Source organism: Petromyzon marinus, chromosome 1 (assembly GCF_048934315.1).
Source record: "Petromyzon marinus isolate PM22_M1 ecotype Great Lakes invasive population chromosome 1, UKy_Petmar_22M1.pri1.0, whole genome shotgun sequence".
Taxonomy (NCBI): Eukaryota; Metazoa; Chordata; class Hyperoartia; order Petromyzontiformes; family Petromyzontidae; genus Petromyzon; species Petromyzon marinus.
In genome coordinates, this window is record NC_133667.1 from 7,865,623 (window position 1) to 7,885,735 (window position 20,113).

The window sequence follows — 20,113 nt, forward strand, 5'->3', positions numbered from 1 at the left end:
GGCTCCACCTCTTAGAATCATGCTCCAGGTTCAGCAGTAGTCTCCAACTCTTTGTCAGAATAGGCAGCAATTACCAAAATCATCTGCATACGTAACATAGTTGACCAATAGGGAGCCATCCCTTGACTGCACCCGGGCATCGAGCAACCTCCCATTGCATCTAAACCAGACAGTAATTCCATCAGTGCATCCATAGCAAGCTTCTCGAACGACATGGTCAAATAAGATGTTAAATAGTGTAGGAGTCAGAGGACATCCCTGTCGCACCCCAAGGTGAACAGAAATAGTTCCGACTCCTCGCCACGCAGATTTATCAGGGCCTGCCCACCAACATTGACTTTCTAAAGTCTATGGTCTGGCACCCAGTCCTGGCCTATTGATGGTATCATTGGCCTTGACCAGGTCAATTAAACAGAGATCTAATTCAATGTCATCTTAAATGCATACATACATACATACAACAGCTGACATTTGCTACGAACTCATAGTGATGTCACCACAGTGTTTGTGCTGGGCTAGGTTCACTTCGAGACTTTGTTACATGTTGCAAGCTCGCTGTCAGATATTAGACATGGGTCTGCCCTGTATAACATTTGGAAACTGCCTATTCTTTATATGAGAGTCAGTCATAATCATAGTAAAAATTTTTTTTATAAAATCTGCACAAAATAACTCCACTAATCACAACATTCTTTATTTATAATTAGTGATTGTTTCATATTTTACTGATACATCTACCATTTGTGCATTTCTGATCTCTTCCTTTTTGTTGCCTTCATTCGCATTTTTTATGTTTCGTGTTCTTTTTTTATCATTCCTTTCCGAATCGTTTGAAATAAGTGTGTTCAATCCTAAGCCTCGCATTGCCGTATCTTTTTACGTATGCTTCTGTTTCTCAACGTGACTTTGCGGTTTCAGACACATTTGTCACTGTTTCCTTTCTATCCTTTCCCCCAACTCCCAGTACACCATCTATTACGATGTATAGTCAATGCATTATTTAAGATGGTGACATTCATTTAATCAATTTGATTCGTTTGGAATTTGAATGTGTTGCTTCGAGTTAACGTTAAATCAGCTACCTGCTGCTATGGCTTTTTTTCATGTTAACTATCTTTGTTTGTCTACAATTACTTCGGTCTGCTCGTTGGATATTTTGAAGTGCAACTTGCATCGCTCAAGTCAGTGGTTTCTTCCTGTGTTGAACTTGTTGAGGACATATTTGAACTACAAAGGTATCCCCTTTCCTTCCTTACCTCACTAATACCTACTGTGTCCTCATTTTTGTAACCATACTACACCGCTCTGATCATTGCGTGTTGGTGAAAGATTATTTTACATCTATACAAAATGACAAATAACTGTTTATATGTTGCAGGGAAGTGCAGCCATGGAGGGCTTCTCGATTTCACAAGGTTGACCGAAGCTAAGGGGGGTATTAACAAAGACGGTTCCCTTAAACTCTTTTCACCACACTACTATCTGCATCAAACAGCTGTCGATGTGGCAACAAAAGCAACCATCAAGTTCTTCAGAGATCTCAGAAGTGAAGTAGACAATGACCTTGCTTTCGGAAGGTAAACGTCGGCAGAAATTGCTGCTTGTTGCAACAAATACGTTTCACACACAACGGTTAGAACACCTTTTGTATTGCTCCAAACTGTGTAAAAAGTAGCAGACTGTAAACAATCACACATATAAACGAAAGATGTAGAGGATAAAGAATATTCAGATGAGAATTATAATTGTAATGATAATAGCAATGGTAATGTATATGAGGTTATTGATTATGATGATGATGTGTATGATGATCATAATGATAATCAGGTTGATGTTACTGCGTTTGCTACTGCTGCTGATGTTGCTTTTGATGCTTATGACAATGATATGGATGTCAAAGAGATAGTGTTCCTATGAACGTCTGAATTTTAGGACTCTTATAAAGAGTGTTATACATGCAGGCAGAGAAATGCATAAATAGAAGGGATGGAATGTGTGCAGATATGTCCTTTTATTGTTCTCTCCTGGCCGTCGAGCATCTCAGCAGGTTTGGAATTTTAAAAAAAATTATATACGAGATCCACCATCTATTGCCTTCTTAATTATGGATTGCAGGAATCATGCGAAGAATGCACTGTGCATCTATTTGAGGACAAGTCAATCTAAGAAAGGCTCAATAGGTTCTGATACCACACACTACTGATGTGTGCCATGGGCATTTATACGATTTATGTGCATACATATGCATGCAACTTTACATACAAAGAACATACACACACGCACGTGCATATACACATTCACTTACGCGTGGGGGGGGGGCGGGTGACATAGGTCGGGGCAGAGAGGTCTTGGTGGAGAATTTAAAATCCGACAGTGGGGTGGGAATTGGGGTGCAGGTGAAGCACGGCTCGAGAAAGCAGAGATGGGCATAGAAGGAGGCAGCTTGGTCAGAGAATGTTGAATAAAATAGGATACTTAAGGTTTAGGATTTTTTTTAGATCATCCTAGAACACGAATTGATTCGAAATAGCTCTTAAATCTCACGAAGGTATTGTACTATCAGAAGGAAATTGCAAAAAAGGGTGCCAAAATCTAGCAATTTTATCTACATGATGTTTTAGAAATGGGATATACACCCATATTTGCTGGTGACGAACAATACATTGCAAAACCTTTTTTTATTATAGCTACAGGAAAAAAGTGCCAAAAATTAATAGAAGTATGTTGAACGCTTAAACCCATTCTAGGCTTAGTCTACTAGCAAATTTGACAAGTGACTTGTCCGTCATCACTGTTCACACAAGCACATACTTTTGTTCTTTGAAAAAAGATTGTTGCAGTTGACACACACATGCAATTAGTATCGTCATCTGATTCGCTGCAATCATCCACCTTAAACGGCATACCTCTATCCCATTGTAACCATTTACATTATGCTATGTTCCAACAGACACTTCTGCGCAACTTTCTAACGTTATTTATTCACTTGTTTGTAATCCCTGCACATTTTTTATCTAACTTATCTCAGAAACAGAATATGAATACTGGAGGAATCCGATGAGCTACAACGCTTTTGACAAATGTCCAGAAGTATATCTCACTATATATATTGACACAGCCACTACATATGCAGACCCATCTTTTTATAGTAGACCCAGAAAAAATCAAACAAACTCACCTCGTTTGCACGCAAAGTGTTTTGCAAGCTGGCCGAGGGGTGGCTTCATCATTGCACTCACTGACGACAGTTGGCTGCAGTTTGTAGAGAAGACAACGTTGGTTTCCTGTTTTATCTGAGTATTCCAATTTAGGCAACCTCCCCCTACTTTAACGATGAAATTAAAAAGTTGAGTAAAAATTTAGGGGTGTTCGATACATTCTTCGCTCCATTTTCAATATTGGTAGAGTGACCTCTGACCCATGAACCTCTCCTGCCTCTGCTGGAAGTGCCAACCTGTACTAAAATGTTATCTATGTGTGGACTTTCCATCTAAATGGGGTATGATTTATGATTTTCATAGCTGGGGCATAATTATCTCACAATCAACTTGCACTGACGTTCTGTGGGAGTGGAAGGGGAAATCCTGGTGGTCATGGTAGCATCATCCTATCAAATTAACCTTTGCTTGTGGGGGTAAATGGTTACATTATTTTTCACAGGTGGGACAATATCTCTCTAATCTACCATAAATATGGGGCTGGACTTCAATGCAGAGATACGTTGTGAAAGACATGCACACCTTGCTTCTCAATGTTATTTTTTTTGTTTTTATAGGTATTTGGGATTTGAGCAAACAACATCAATTGGATTTGTGATTGACACTACTGGCAGCATGGGACCCTTCATAAGTAATGTTCGCACCGAAGTCTTAAGGATCATTGATGAGCGTGCCCAAAACGGCGAGCTGCCTGCGATGTTTATGCTCGTGCCTTTTAATGACCCAGGTGAGAATATTTTTTCTCGATTATTCTGAATACTGTTATAAGCAACCAAAATACTCATGACAGCACAATAATCATGACAGACAGCCATGCATGGTGCTGATTATAATGTATGACTTTCTTGTGGCTCCTTCGAACTCCCTTAAGTACTAAGAACAATTGGTGAGTCATGTGTTTGTGTATTTGTTGCTAAATATATAGTGTTTCACGGTTATACTGTTTTTTTTTTAGGTTATGGTCCAGTTCTTGTCTCCAAAAACGTAACTGAATTCCGAAAATGGATTTCAGCACTCTTCCCCTATGATGGCGGTGATGAGCCAGAAATGTTTTTTTCTGGATTGATGGTAACTATTGCTCATATTTTTAAAATAGTTCTGTATTCTGGGTTCACTTAATAATCAACCCAAAAATGAATTGGTGCCAATTTATTACATTATCAAAGCAACATTTCCACGATACTGTGGTAGTTTATATTTTCTGTTAGAAGTGGTGACACCACTCCACAATTAGGGGAATGGAGTCTGACTGGTGCAATAGGGGTGGAAGAAGAGGGATGAAGTTTGCGAGGAGCTGTGTAAAGGAAACACTGAAAAAGAGCTGCATAGCTCATCGGATTTCTCCAGTCTAAATACAGTTTCTGATCTGACTAGGCATGGACATGTGAAGGATGCTGGTTCAATTCACATCTCAAATTTCTTTAAAGGGTTAACACGTATATTTTGCAACCACATCTATTATGAATGTTGTTTGCTGGGTTGGACTGCATGGTTAGCATTTCTTCTATCAAGCGTTTGCAACACACTACTGTGGAATTTTTATTTGCTTTGCCATCTGTTGACTTAGTGGAACAAATTGCAGCAACTTCTTTGGTTCTTTCGGTAAAGTCACATAGAATGAGAATAAAATAATAAATTAATAAAATAAAATAGCACAACAAAATTCTCACGACGTTTCGGCCACAACACAAGTGACCTTCTTCAGGTGAAAGGAACAGACCTGTTGGGACGACAGAGCTTCAATGAACGTTGTTAAGATTCGTAGCGTCTTTTAAGCTGGTTTAGAGAAGTGAGGCACCTTGACAAAGGGGTTTACATATCAAACAGGAGAATTTAGCATTGAAATAGCTGAATGATTAGCTTGTGACTGGTCATAGATTTGTACTAGGTGCCTCTGTGGATGTGTAGGCTTTGACTTTAACATAGCCATTTCTGTGACCAGTCACAAGCTAATCACTCAGCTATTTCAATGCTAAATTCTCCTGTTTGATTTGTACTAGGTGCCTCTGGATGTGTAGGCTTTGACTTTAACATAACTATTTCTATGACCAGTCACAAGCTAATCCCTCAGTTATTTCAATGCTAAATTCTCCTGTTTGATATGTAAACCCTTCTGTCAAGGTGCCTCACTTCTCTAAACCAGCTTAAAAGACGCTACGAATCTTAACAACGTTCATTGAAGCTCTGTCGTCCCAACAGGTCTGTTCCTTTCACCTGAAGAAGGCCACTTGTGTTGTGGCCGAAACGTCGTGAGAATTTTATTGTGTTATTTTATTTGATCGATTTATTATTTTATTCTCATTCTACGTGACTTTACCGAAAGAACCAAAGAAGATGAATCATTGCAGTCACGAAAGCTTTAAATCGAAAAATCGCAGCAATTCAGTGCCTGCAGATAATGATTGGTGGATTATAATTCTTCCACTCAAACAGGCACAGAGCAATACGTGTTTCGAGGGTAGTGACCACATTCCGCAGGCACGAATGCTTTATGTGTCCAACTTATTCAGCAGACTGCAAGGTGTAGCCAGTTCGCCCTCTCCCACTCCTCCTGTTGTGAGTCCTAACGAGGGGGACAGGTAGGCTAAATATACAACAGCAACAAGAATGCAAAGAATAAAGTTTGGAGACAATGAGCAGGTAAATCTTGACTTAAAGCTTTCGTGACTGCAGGAAATCATATTCTTTGGGTCTTTCGGTAAAACCACGTAGATAGAAAAAATGATGAAAATATCACGACGTTTCGATCGCAACACAAGCAATCGTCATCAGGTGAAAAAAATCGCTATTTTGATGACGATTGCTTGTGTTGCGATCAAAACGTCGTGATATTTTCTTTATTTTTTCTATCTACGTGGCTTTACCGAAAGACCCAAATAAAATGAGTAGGTACTTGGCTTTGTGGTCTGTCCTCCGGAAAAATAGTCGACTCCACAACAGATGAGCACCAGAGGTTTGTGGAACGGCTAAACTTTATTTTAAAGTGTTCTTCTGAAGGACAATTGCGTATCTGCAATATCGACCAGGTACACCCTCCATGTCACAACATCGCAGCTCAAACCCCCAGCACAAAGTCCGCCCAAATCTAAATTGGGGATGTGCCTGTACTCTATAGAGCACATGGGCCTCGGGGTCCAATCCCTGGCCACCACCGCATTCATTTAAAATAAAATAAAACGCACCTGGCTACCCAAAGCTATGAGCAGAGTGCACACTTATACGTGTAATTAATCATGGGTGAGCTCACACCGGCAACAAACGCAAACAATATTTAAGTGCGAACACTAGGTAAGATTACCCAATTATACTCCTAAAGATTCCAGCGGTAATACACGGAGAAATGTCGATAGAATAAATGCAAAACAAGCAACCAAACCTGGAAATCCTGATGTTAATGCAAACAAGGAGGTAAATCAACAGTTTTAGCATTTATTGCAAAATTAAGTTGATTAAATTTGTAGTGAGTTCAACTGAGTCGCAGACGTACTCTTTGGAGGCAACACATTTATTAACACCAACACACGGGGTAACTGCCCCTTAACAGAATAACAACCTATGGTGGTGACCACCAGGCTAACTACACCATAACTATCTACAACGGACCGGACCACAGCTTGGGTCCTGGTCCACGTGTTGGAGACTCTGTAGGACATAGAACGTAGACGAAAGATTATTCAGGATGAACAACAGTGCTGGTCCCTCTGGGGGACCCGGCTTATATCCTCTGTGGCATGGCTGGCTCCGCCCGTGGCCCCGACCACTTTCCAGAATCCTCGAGCAGCATTTCGACCCTGACACGTGACCACCTCTAGCCCCTACTTGGGGCCCCTGTGTAGACTTAATCAGTCACGTGTCCTATGGGGTCAACCAGAGTGCCACGGCCTATAGTAACCTCATTCCCATGGGCGGCACTCCCACACCCTATCCTGTACGGACCGGCACTGCACGCCAAGCATGGTGCTGTCCAGCGCTATCGATCAGCGCTCACCGAGCCCCTCTAGGGCCGGTACTGCACCAACATCCGAGAGGTGTCCGCGATGTCACTACACCGCACGCCATGACCCTCTAGGGCCGGCATTACCCAGTGACATCCCGCCATGTCACTACAAATTGATGTTACTTAACCATTTACCAAAGTCATATCTTTTGCATGCCATGCATCATGTGTATCTGTCAACTACAGCATCTGTTCATTAAGTGACGCTGTTTTATTTACGTACCATTACGTTTTGAGAATACCCATATATAGGGTTTTTTTATGAAAATGTATGTTACAGTATTATATTAATTATGCTATTTGCATTTATCCCATATTCTGAGCCACGACTCGACCTTGGCTTGGCTCCAGCATTGCTCAGCTCTGGCTTAACAATGAGAATAATTTTAATTTGTAACATGCACAGTATTGTAACGTGCACAGCAAATTACTCAGAGGTGAGAGCAACCACAGACAAGGACAGGCAGCCAGGTGGTGAACCATCACCAAATCCCCCCCCCCCGCTTCCCCCCAAGTTGGTAAGTATTGATAGGTGTGAGAGGAATCCCAAACAGATAGAACAGATGGCATTTATCTCACTTGCTCTACTGCAATCTCTTGACAATCCTGGGTATTGCAATCTCGATGCCCACAGGTAGTTTCAGGACATATTGTGATCCACCAAGCCTCACATCCACAGTCCTGCATTACAGGCGTGTTCTACCACCGACCAAAAACTCAATGTCGTGAGCCACTTCTGAGCTGGGATTTGGACCATGTTCATAACTGGTTCAAGCCAAACCAAGCATAGTGGTTGTGCTTCTTATGAAGATGGCCATGTTTATAAAAGAACAAATGATTATGATAACGATGGAACTAATTATTATGGGGAAAATAACGATGACAATAATAATAATCATGATTATGGAACTAATGAAGGACATGGGATGGGTAATGATATGGTTGTCAATGTTGACTCTCATAACAATAATGGACTAATAATGATAACGGGGCTGATTAATAATGATTGGACTAATTAAAATGTGGATAGTGATCCTAATTTTGTTGGGTTTTTTTTATTTTTGCATGAATGATAATTATTGGGCAAATAAAGATGCTATTGCGAGACTATAGATGACTATTGGTCTAATGACAACGGCACCAGTGATAATAATAATAATAATGGTTGAACTCGTAACAATGATACTATTCATGTACATAGCAATAGCAAAGGTAATATAAGTTATACATATGTAGTGGGTTCAATTCAGGCGCACACTGGAACTTTAGGAGGCAACACTATTTATTATTAACACAACTCTTAACATAGGGTGGTGCCCACCGACCTATCCTCGCTAACACACACCATCACTCGCTAACACTCGCTAACACTGACGCTCTCATACGACTAGCGTGGCCAAGCCAGGAGGGCTACTGGTTGGCCACGCTGACTTGAGGCTTGACTCTTCTTCTTCTTCTTCATGAAGCGTCTTCACGAGGCATCTTCACCCCGGACCCGAGCAGCCCCGCACCAGGTGCGGAGTCCACTTATATCCGCCTCGGCATACCTGGGCCACGCCCAGGCCACGCCCACCTTCTTGAATCCTCGAGAAGGCTCAGCCCCTGGCCAGGCGACCCCAAGGTCCCCCTGGGGTCCCCGGCCCCCACCTTCATCCGGTCACGTGTCCGGCCGGGTTCATACAGAGTGCCATGGCCTGACACAACCCCCGTGGCATTGACGACAGCCTCTCGGCTCCCCGACCCGGCCGTAACGTCATTCCAATATACCCGACGTAGTGACGTCATGTGTGTACAGGCTCACACAGTAGTGACAAGTCACTACACAGATAATATGGCACAGTGAGCCCTTAACGAAACTCCAACCTCGCCTAGTCAGAGCAGGATCACACTACAGTGCCACAATAACGTCACGATACATAGAACATGATCCTCAATCTTGGTCGATCTATTGCTGGATGAAGGCCTCCCCAGGTCACTACCTCTCACAATCTTAAAATTATGTAACAAGGCGCCTAGTTTGATAAAAAAAAGGCACAATCATAATTGCACATAAGTTGTGCATACCATCGTCAAACTGCTATTTTTTACCTTTGCTTTTGCCAGCTAATACTCTGTATCTCATTAAGCATGGTGGATGGAACACTTGTTATAGCTTCAGATTGTGATGAACATGGTTTTACATCTATGTAAATGGGATTGTACTATATCACCAAACGATTGGACGGGGTGTCACTTTTATGGATAATGAGCATAGCACTGATAATCGCATTGTTGTTATTTTTCATTAAGCTGTGCCTGAATGCCATTGAGCCACACTCGGAGATATTCATCTTCACGGATGCATCTGCAAAAGATGCGTATCTGGTGCCACAAGCGGTTGCCATTGGAGTGAGAAAGAAATGCAAAGTAAGACCCTTTACTACACCCGACTCGTATACTCTTTATATCAAACCCGAATGTTATAATTGCACGTGTGATTGACAGATTAAACACGTAAAAAAACCTGAACTACATTATTGTACACCTGCAGGAAATTAAGTAATTTTATTTTAATTACTAAAGTGTGAGAATTTTATTGTGTTATTTTATTTTATCAATTTATTATTTTATTCTCATTCTACGTGACTTTACCAAAAGAACCAAAGAAGATGTCATAAGAAACTTGTAGTAATCAGTGTGAGCTTTAATGATCGTATACTGCAAAACCACATTTGATGAATGAGAGTATGTGGGAGGTGAGCGTTTAAATATAGATACAGCAAAACTTTATATTTTTCATTATAAAATATATATGCAACAACATAGTTGCAAATGCAACAAAAAATATTACTCGAAAGTATAACGAATCAACAATATGCATATCCATAATTTTAACAAGCTTTAGACATTGTACTATTTATCATTTAAATATTGCACAACATATGCTTGATGTTTCCTGGTATTAGCTCGATTTATGTCTATAAACTATTTGAAGTATGATTGCAGATAACATAACTGTATATTGTATATGCATATATTTCCAGGTGAATGTTGTGCACGTGAGATGGCCAAGATATATGCGCTCTTTGGACAATCAGGGAAACTTCCAGCGAACACGCACACTTACATACCCTGAATATGACGAAATTGCTTTTAGTACTGGGGGTTTGATGTTGAATCCAACGAGTACGGAATTTCAAGAACTAATGGTAGTCATCGGAGACCTCACAAAGACGCAGCAGGTGAGTTACGATATTTATTCACATACAATGTTCTATCACATACATATGGAACAGATGGAGCACACATTTACTCTACCGCGTTATCCTGGAAAGCCATGGTATGGCACTTCAACGCCCACAGGAAGGGGAGATTCACCAACTCTTCTCCCCACAGTGCTGGATTACAGGCGTGCACAATTATCAATCCACTGCTGGATTATGGCCTGTAGAAAGCTGCTTCCATCTCTCTTGGTTTTGCAATATAGCAACAATAACAGCCACGGAACTTGTACCAGGCTAGGTACAATGTAAGGCGAAATGAAGTGCAGAAGGCTCGCAATAAGGTCACAGGACAAACCCAGTATGTTATAAGTTAACTGACAGCGATGACTGGCAGATGCACCATCTGTGCTCCTCACTGCATTTTAGCCACACGGTTGCTTTGCTTGTTGACGTGAGCATCACTCGTTTATCATTCATTTTTGTTAGAGGGTGGCTGCCTTAATCTACCCTGATAGCGCCTTCACGAGCCTTTTCCACAAAGGCCAATATTGCAACCTATGATACCAGTCATTGGCAATTCCAATTAGTTCCACATCCTCCTATATCACATCAATCCATCACCTCTTCAACTGTTCCATGTCAATTTCGCCCACTCTATCTGGCCAATCAGAAACTGTTTGAGCATGCAGTGGCTGGGCATATGCGCGACATAATCCAGCCAACACAGCCTCGCCAACTGGAGGAGCTCAGATATGCGACTACAGTCCAGATCTTTCAAGGATCAATGACTTCCTTTGACAATTCAGTCGAGTTAAACCCAGGATGAATTACAGGCAGGCCAGCCTAAATGTTTCAAATCGGTGCACATATTTATTTACCGGATTCTATGTTTTGCAAGCACAGATAAGGGATGGCATAACTGTAGCTAATAATAATCCGAAGCTTCATATGGAGTGATTAACCAGGTAGCTTCCACACAGCATTACACAGTTGATGATAATGTAATGACACTTGACTGATTCAGAGTGAGACCTCCAATGCTGAACCAGAGGTGGTCACAAGCACACTGCCCAGGTATTGAATATTCTCCACAACTGCCCCATTACTCAAGGGTAGTTGATGGGGTAGAGTATTTGATCATATAAAATACCCAGGCAAATGCTTTGTCTCGGCAGGACTGATGAAAAGGCCACATCAATCAGCCTCCCATTGTGTGTGCACCAGATGGAAATCCTCCAGTACAGCTATGGAAAGCGTCTCGAACTACATGGTCAAAATATGTGTTAAATAGTGTAGGGCCAGTGGACATTCCTGTCACACCCTAAGGTGACCCAGAAGTGCCTCTGATTCCTGGCAACGCAGCTTTACTCTGGCATGTCCATCATCATGAAGGTCCTTAATGATTATGAGAATAGGGCCAGGGACCCCAAAAGCATGCGGAATAATACAAAGCCCAGGCCTATTAATGGAAGCATAGGCCTTGACCAGGTCTATAAAGCAGACATATAGATCCTGTATAAAGTCCCTACATCTCTGCTGCAGCAGGGCGATAAGGAACATGGATTCTATATCTGAAAAATAAATTGGGGAACCACAAAATTCTTCTCAGAGTGCCTGGCAAGGCAATGTGGAACAATCATTGTCAGGACCTTTCCCAGCACAATGAGGAGAGAGATGCCCAAGTAGTTATTGTAATCCATGTGGCCTCCTTCTTAAAAAGGTGGACAATCAGGGCATCCTTCCATGTAATACTCTACCTACTACCTGAAGACGAGAAGAAGCTATCTCTTCATCGTCGCAGTGGATATTTTATTTTCTGTTCCAATCCTTTGCTACAAATCGGTAATTATTCACCATTGGCCATCGCCCTTTATAGTAATGAATTATATCCAAGCCGAATTTTCTTAACAGCTTGAATTATGTCAATGAACCTGCATGTGTCCGCTAAATATAGGTGTTCCTCTTTCTGTCTCTCAGTTCCAGCATACATCTTGCCATATTTATTTTCGCGCTTTTAAGCTTTTGTTCAATTTTATTCTATAAAGACCATGTTTTTGATTCTCATGTCATATCAGATAAACATGCAATTATATATAAAACATTTTTTTAGCACATTGATATTTAATTTTAAATGATCACGTTCAGCCTTCCAAAAACACTACTTTTGTGCACATCTTTATTTTATCGTTTTATCATTTTAATTTCAGTCTGCTCACAATTCGCCCAGGCAGCTAAATCTATACAAAATGGGACCTTTTAGCTAGCCAGTATCAAAGTATGAAAAAATTAAGACAAACAAAAATGTTTGTTTGCATGTTCACCACAAGTACGTGTGGTTAATTACAGGTTTGATTCCTTGCTGAAGGTTTGTATTTGGTGTTTAAACATCTCAACGTCTGTTTTATTGCCAGAAAGCATAACGTTTATTCAGATTTTTTTGCATATCTAATTGTCTGGTGGCAGGATTGCCATCTATCATTCACATGAATTAAGCTCCATTATTCAACAAAATTGTGACGCAATAATTTCCATGCGTACATTTTATTTCATGATGACACCCTGAGTACCATTATGGCGGGATAAAGTAACGACGTCAAAATGTTAAGGCATTTGTGATTTTGTATTAAAACTGTGACGCATTTATGCTTGCATTTACTTGTGCAAAATTCATTTTAACCAGTATGTATTTCACCTTTTCAGGTGAACCTTTTAAATGTCCGTCATGTTGATACAACGACCAGCAAAGTCCTTACATTTCCAGTTGACAATTCTGTGAGCGACATTGTCATTTTCTATACGGGGACAGTCTCTGCATCACCTATCATTACGATTTCTGATCCATCAGGTACGCAAATTATGTCTTACTTTTTTGTTGTAATGGGTTCTAGACGTTTGATTGCAATCATATGCATATGGGTGGGAAAATTGTATTCTAACCTACACTCTCTATTTAGAAACTATATTGTAGAAGTAAATTGATGTTTCCAGATTTAACCATTCACCAAGCAGTCACTTTTCATCTCACATTACCCTAAATAATGAAAACTACATTGCATGAGAGTGACGTGAGGGGTGAACATTGCAGTTGTCAAACAATTAACAATCTCGAATTAAAAACACAGTATTAGATTTAAAATACCCCATGAAGCAGTGGTTAACTTAAAATATTCGTAGATTTAAATTTAAAACAATAACACTTTCAGGATATACACATTCACCATTCACAATTTCATTGTACACACCATGTTTTCAGTCTACCACATTTTAAAAGAGCAAACGCTTAGCTTAAAAGCTGTCTTCATTCACATTCATCATCACATTTTTACGATTTTATTGAATTTAAGTTTATGATATAAACTTAAATTGCATGGATGATCCCATTTAGACAGTTGGCCAGCTATTTTACAAGGGATACCCATGGTGCATAAACAGAGCAAAGCAAAACAAAGGCAAAAACATTAATATTGTAGAGAACGAGTACAGGGTCCTAAAGGAATATTGTCCAATGAACAAACGAGGTATCTAATGGTTGTAAACAAAACACACGGGAATCAAAAAACGGTACAATATAAGCGACCAAAAGGTTCCAGAAAAAGTTAGGTACATGTGCAAGTATGCTCTGTGTTTTGGTTTAATAAATAAGTAATGAGGGAGAGTGAAAAGAGGAAACCGAGCTGCAGATGAGTGGTAAGGGTATTCCAGAAACATGGATAAGCAAGGCAGAAAAAAACTCTTTAGTAAACAAAGTTTAAGCAAATGTAATTGTTTGCAGGAATCAGGAAGCACTTCTGAGGCTTTGGGAGGGAGTTATATGAATTAAGTGTTGCACACTGTAAATGAAGGACGTAGGCAGTTGCTCCAAATCGAGGGCAAACACATTTATTGTGATAATCTGTAAAATGCAACAGCACGTGTGTTACACACATGTACAGTATGTCATTGTCCATGTTTCTGGTCTATGTGTCATAGACAGTATGCAACTATTGATTTACTGACCGGAGATGGGAGAATGCAATTTGGTTTACATGCAACAGTTCAAATCTATTGAGAAACTAAATGATGAACAAAATGGTATCACTCTAAATAATGAAATAACGATCAGTGCAATAAATAATACACTAAACATTCGGGGCAAAGTAAACAACCTATCTTAAACGACAAGAACACGATGACGTCTGCCTGGGACACACAACAAATGCATACATTTACACACAACATTGATACATTACAGACAGCTTGTGATAGGTATACATCTGCAAGATAATAAATATTAGATTTTTCGTTTTATTATACTCTTATCACTCACCCCATTACTCTAACCAATCTCCGTGGTGTGTATGTGTGTGAATGTGTGCATTTTTTTACCCCATAGGTACAATGAATAGTGCAGTTGCAGGAAATACAACACTTTTATCGACCCAAGTATCTGGAAGCACTTTTATCATTCGCTTAAAGGAGCCAAAAATTTGTGGAGTTTGGAAAATTCAGATCACATCACCGGGAACTTCAAGTTTACGTATCATCGGTAATGAAAGTCCTCGAACACCTCAATCTTCTGTCCTACCAGGAATTTTTATCCTACCAACATAGGAGCATAGACACTGTGTAACATCTAAGTTCGGACACTTTGAACTTCAATTGCGGACAATGTACTTACTTTTCGATTTAAAGCTTTCGTGACTGCAAGGATTCATCTTCTTTGGTTCTTTCGGTAAAGTCACGTAGAATGAGAATAAAATAATAAATTGATAAAATAAAATAACACAATAATATTCTCATTCTACGTGACTTTACCGAAAGAACCAAAGAAAATGTACTTACTGTATACTTACAGAGATGTTGTGATAGTTGGGCAAGTGTACAGGATGAAGGAGGGTGGGTTATTGACATAGGCACAGGGGTGGCACCCAGAGGTTGCCAGACAAAAGACCACATTGTAGTTGTGATGAGTTTTGTGTCAACTGCCATGGCCGTAATGTCGCACCTCCGACTAGCACGATTGGCTACCTATGGTGCATAAGAAGTTCAACATAATACATATATGTCACTGGGACCTTTACAATAACTGTGATGTGAACAACTTAATACTTATGTTGTTCATTCAGATTAGAACGCCATATTTAAATTCAGTGGACCTAATGCAATCGTGCACGAACAAAGGCAATACTGAAATGTATTACATAGACAGCATTGACATTAAACCCATGATAGCAGTTGGAGGTAATGACCACAATGGAAAGGACATTCCAAGTGGTGGTCACAACAAAGATGGAGCAACTTCCTATTGTTATAAATGCGATTGCATATGTAATATACAGCAAATAAACATGCATGGATTGCTTTAGTTATTTCATTTGATGCATTTTTGTTGTAATGTATATATTGGGGTTGCGAGGTGGTACAGTGGTTAGATCACTGCACTATGAACCCGGAGACCTAGGTTCGATTCTTGGCCATGGCTAATGTATGGTCAAAACCAGATGACTGACCTGGTATTGGAGTTTGTTTGACAAAGGGGTAATTTTGCCCATTATCCCCCAGGTACATCAACATGTGCTGCTTCTTGTGACTTGTTGAGGATGTTGCTGTGTTATAATCCTGGCGATCTGAGCTTCATTGCCCTAAAGAGTTAACATCGGCTGTGAGTGATATCTCAACCCAGCCTTTAATGTGTACCTGTTTCGATCTATGAACATCAACTCAGAGAAAAAAAATGTGGCCATGTTTGTATAATAATACCGTACAATTTCGTGTCTCGCCTTAATCAGGACTTAGTAACAATACTTCCCACAAATATTCCATGGTGCAAAATGTACGTTATGTCATTACGCCTATAATGGTTTGTTATATTTGTACACTTTCAGGACAAAGCTCTTTGAATTTCATCTACAAGTTTGGAGTTGAAGATGATGTCGGGCCGCACCCTGGTATAAGGGTTATCACGAATAAACCATCAACAGGTTAGAGCATAAATTCTCATATATACGCCTACATAAACACGGTGAGGCCTCTACCCACAAATATTACAAGTTTGGATGCAAACTAAATGCATAGCTTGTCACCCAACACGGATTTTATTGGAGGCTAAAGTCTATTGTGTCCCCCAAGTCTACCAAATGCAGGAGTGGAAGGCGGCCTTACCAGTATCTACCTATCCACTCCCTCATGTTTGCCTGTGTGGCAATCACTTTGAATACTGAGACAGAATGCAAGACTTTAATAGATGTGGCAGTAACAAAATACATTAAAATTACAATAAATTCAATTCTTACCAAATCTGATTTTGGTTCGTGTTGGTATGATAGTTTGGTGATGGTATGATTTCTACTTCCACTAGTCCCAGTTACAGTCTGTCTGTGATGTTATAGTGAGTAGTTGAGGCCAAAGACCAGAGACATCATTCATATTCCAATGTCAGGCCACATCCCCAGAACACAGAAGGCGAGGCTCAGTTTTATTTAGAACAATATAAACAACATAACATACTCCATACTAAGTCTGATTGCACACAAACGTTGCAGAATTACTTAATTACATATTCACATCATGTTAAATTATCCTCTCATGTTACATACATGTGTGGTGCCGCCGCAGCGGAGCCACTCCGTCGGGGGCCGTACCCACCACCGTGACACCACCACCGAGGGGGGATGACAACGCCGACGCGGCGTGCCCTCGCCGCCCCCCCCCCCCCCCGAACACACACACCCCACGTAGAGCCGGGAAGGAAGGTCGCCTGGCCGACGGGTTTTTTTCCAGAAGCCCCTAATGGGATTAAGCTTCATGGTCTCCTGCGGCCAGGGAATTGGACGACCTGCCACCAGGGCTAGTCGTCACCGCGGCGCCATGGCCTGATATTGTAATGGCATGGTCACAGCAGGGGCAGTAAAAGCCACCGCGGATGCAATCACACACACACGGCACAGGGCGTGGGAACAGCGGTACGCCTTGTTCATAGGTAAAATCAGGGACCCCAATAACAATAGGACCGGAGCATTCCGAAATCTGAATGGACAAGGCAGCACGGGGCGTGGGATCAGCGGAACGCTTTTGTTATAGGTAAACGTTACGGAGCAGAATGTGAAAGAGACGAGAATAACTCAGCCCCTGATTAGACAAAGGGCACGGGTGGAAGAAGGAAATCACCAGGAAAAGCCTTTGCGATCGGGTGGATAAAAGACGGAGGCTTAGCGTAGCCAAGGCAGTTCTTATTCATATCATCGCGGTCCACGGAGCAGGAGAGTCAGCCGTTCGAGACGTCCATGTGACGAGCTCCAGCGCTGCCAAGCTCAACCCTCTACGGAGACGTTGTTGTATCCTCAACTCTTGTAACTCCATTTTAACCCACTTCCCAATGTGGTATCGACTGCAAACTTGGTATACTTATGTCATACTGATGACAATACTATATTATATCATAAAAAAATCTATATTTTTAAACGTTCTTTGTTATATGTTATGTTTCGACTTGGGTCTAATTGTCCACGGTAAACTCACGTTGGCTGTAAATCACCACGGTCCCTTACGTTGTGGCAAGCTTAGGGGCCACTTCCTGGAGTCGTAGAGTTCTACCATTACTAGTACGGTACAGTCCATTAAAGCGTGTTTTTAAAATAGTATTTTAAATATTACTTATTGGTTGACAGACACTCTTTACACTGCACAACCAGGGTTAAGATCGTCATGGCTGTCTTAAACAATGTGACCCAGACGAGAGCCCAAATATATGTTTTTTTATTGAGACTGCCTTCCAGAACCTTCCCTGTCCTTCCTCCACCTCATGGTAACTCCTGCCAATCTTCTAACTCTGTTCTCCCTCATTTGTGAGGGTCGGCTCGGGCTTGGGGAAATATTGTCTTTAAAAAATAAAATTTTAGAAACTCTGAAAAGCCCAAACCCAAACTTCCTCAAACAGGAGCCAATGAGCATGAGACAGAGTCCAGTCAGAGCTTTGTTTTCTAAGTAATTTTCTCAACCTCACAGGAACAGTTTTACAAAGAAAGTTGCAGTTGCTTTATTTTCATGAACCGTGAACCTGCCAAATAAAAAGAAAAATGGGATGTGAAATTGATTTTGGGGGTCACAGGACAATAGACAAAGTCAACGTGAATGGAAATTCAATAGTACTTGGTTAGGTTTAACAAGATCAACACAGTCTGAATAGTTAATCATGAAAGTTGACTCCATTGCACAGCCATGGAAGTAGGGGAGTGATCCTTGGCTCGGGGCCACCAAAATTGCAAATTCGCAGGTAACAGACAGAGGTCGAGCAGGACTGCACGGGTCGTAGACTCGCAGGCCTTGGCACAAGCCAAACTTGGTGAACCTACTGGAATCTTCCCTTCTCCATTGTACCGCGTGACTCCCTTGTTATCTTGTCTGCCACCTTCTCTAACTCTACATACACTGCACTCAACCTGTCCTCTCTCCCTTCGTATGCTGCCTTGCTACAACTTTTCCTAGCCCCTACCCACTCAATACTTACCCTCAAAACCATAACAGGGCACATCGCTTCTCACCACAAATCTCAAGCTTCACCTCTCTCCATTAATTATGACATTTACGTGGTCATAACACTGGTGTTGGTGTCAATTGAGTAGATTGTGGTGGTGGTGGTGGTGGTTGTATCCGTTTTAAAGTTGAGGTCGCATGAAGTGACTTTGGCCAATGGTACCCAGGTCTAGTATGTGCTACATATGATTATGACGATGATGGTTGGTGATTGATGGGCGAAGGTGAATAATGGTGAGTCATGATGAGTTTTGGTTTGTCAGTTATGGGTAATGGGTGATAGTGTATAAAGGTGATTGTGTTAATGAGTGATGGTGGCTTTGCAGGCGTGCCGCTATTGGTGGAAGTCACCATTACAGGCGAAGACACCAGCAGTGCTGTTGCTGAGACGCTGGCGCTGCTAGCACCTGATGGTCGACCTCTTCAAATTATTTTGTTGAACGACACCAGCGCAGGAGACTATATTGGAAGGATTGACTCCCTCCCAGTGGACGAGTTCTCTGTGTACGTCAGCGGGAAGGACTCGAGAAATGACACCTTTGGTCGAGTATTTCCAACAGTTTCTCAAGTCACCACGATAACACTAGAGGTAATTTCCCATCAATGGCTTCCCTACTCTCTGGATTTCTCCACAGTGAAACAAACAATTATTATTTTAACCCATTATTTCTCATACCTGAGAAAATACTAATGAAATCAGAGAATACAATGCAAATAACACAAAAATGATTGCAGACGACATAGTCAACAGTGAGTACATCCGGTTATCACGCTTTTCTACGTACGGTGTGAAAGAAGTTCAACATATATACATACAAAATAAAGGAGGTTTATGATTGTTAATTCACGAATGGTTTGCTTAAGGAAAAAAGATGGGAGCATTATACACGATAGGGATAACATCTAAATTAGGAATGGAATTCTATGCAGATCACTGGCAAAAAGATAATATATTTCTTGCCTGATGACAGAGGCTTGTGTTGCCCCCGAAACGTCGTGATTTAGTTTATTTTATTTCTACCTACGTAACTTTACCGAAAGAACCGAAGACTATGATTCCTGTAGTCACGAATGCTTCAAATCAAGAGAGAATCTATATATATCCCTGAGATTTTTTTTCAGAAGGAAACTCCCAAAGTCAGAATTGAATACATAAACACCGCACTTCGCAGTATGAAAAATGT

At 40.9% G+C, this 20,113-nt stretch overlaps 1 protein-coding gene across 2 annotated transcripts in view; it reads left to right on the plus strand.

Annotated features, from left to right (window-relative positions):
* Positions 1-20,113, plus strand: part of LOC116941866 (von Willebrand factor A domain-containing protein 7-like) — a 49,355-nt gene that overhangs the window by 21,624 nt on the left and 7,618 nt on the right. For both annotated transcript variants that reach the window (XM_032953208.2, XM_076057722.1), the window contains exons 7-15: positions 1,379-1,577; positions 3,776-3,945; positions 4,174-4,286; positions 9,505-9,621; positions 10,239-10,436; positions 13,119-13,263; positions 14,791-14,943; positions 16,283-16,378; positions 19,256-19,518. In XM_032953208.2, coding sequence (XP_032809099.1) covers positions 1,379-1,577; positions 3,776-3,945; positions 4,174-4,286; positions 9,505-9,621; positions 10,239-10,436; positions 13,119-13,263; positions 14,791-14,943; positions 16,283-16,378; positions 19,256-19,518 — 1,454 coding nt within the window. The remainder of the gene's footprint in view (positions 1-1,378; positions 1,578-3,775; positions 3,946-4,173; positions 4,287-9,504; positions 9,622-10,238; positions 10,437-13,118; positions 13,264-14,790; positions 14,944-16,282; positions 16,379-19,255; positions 19,519-20,113) is intronic.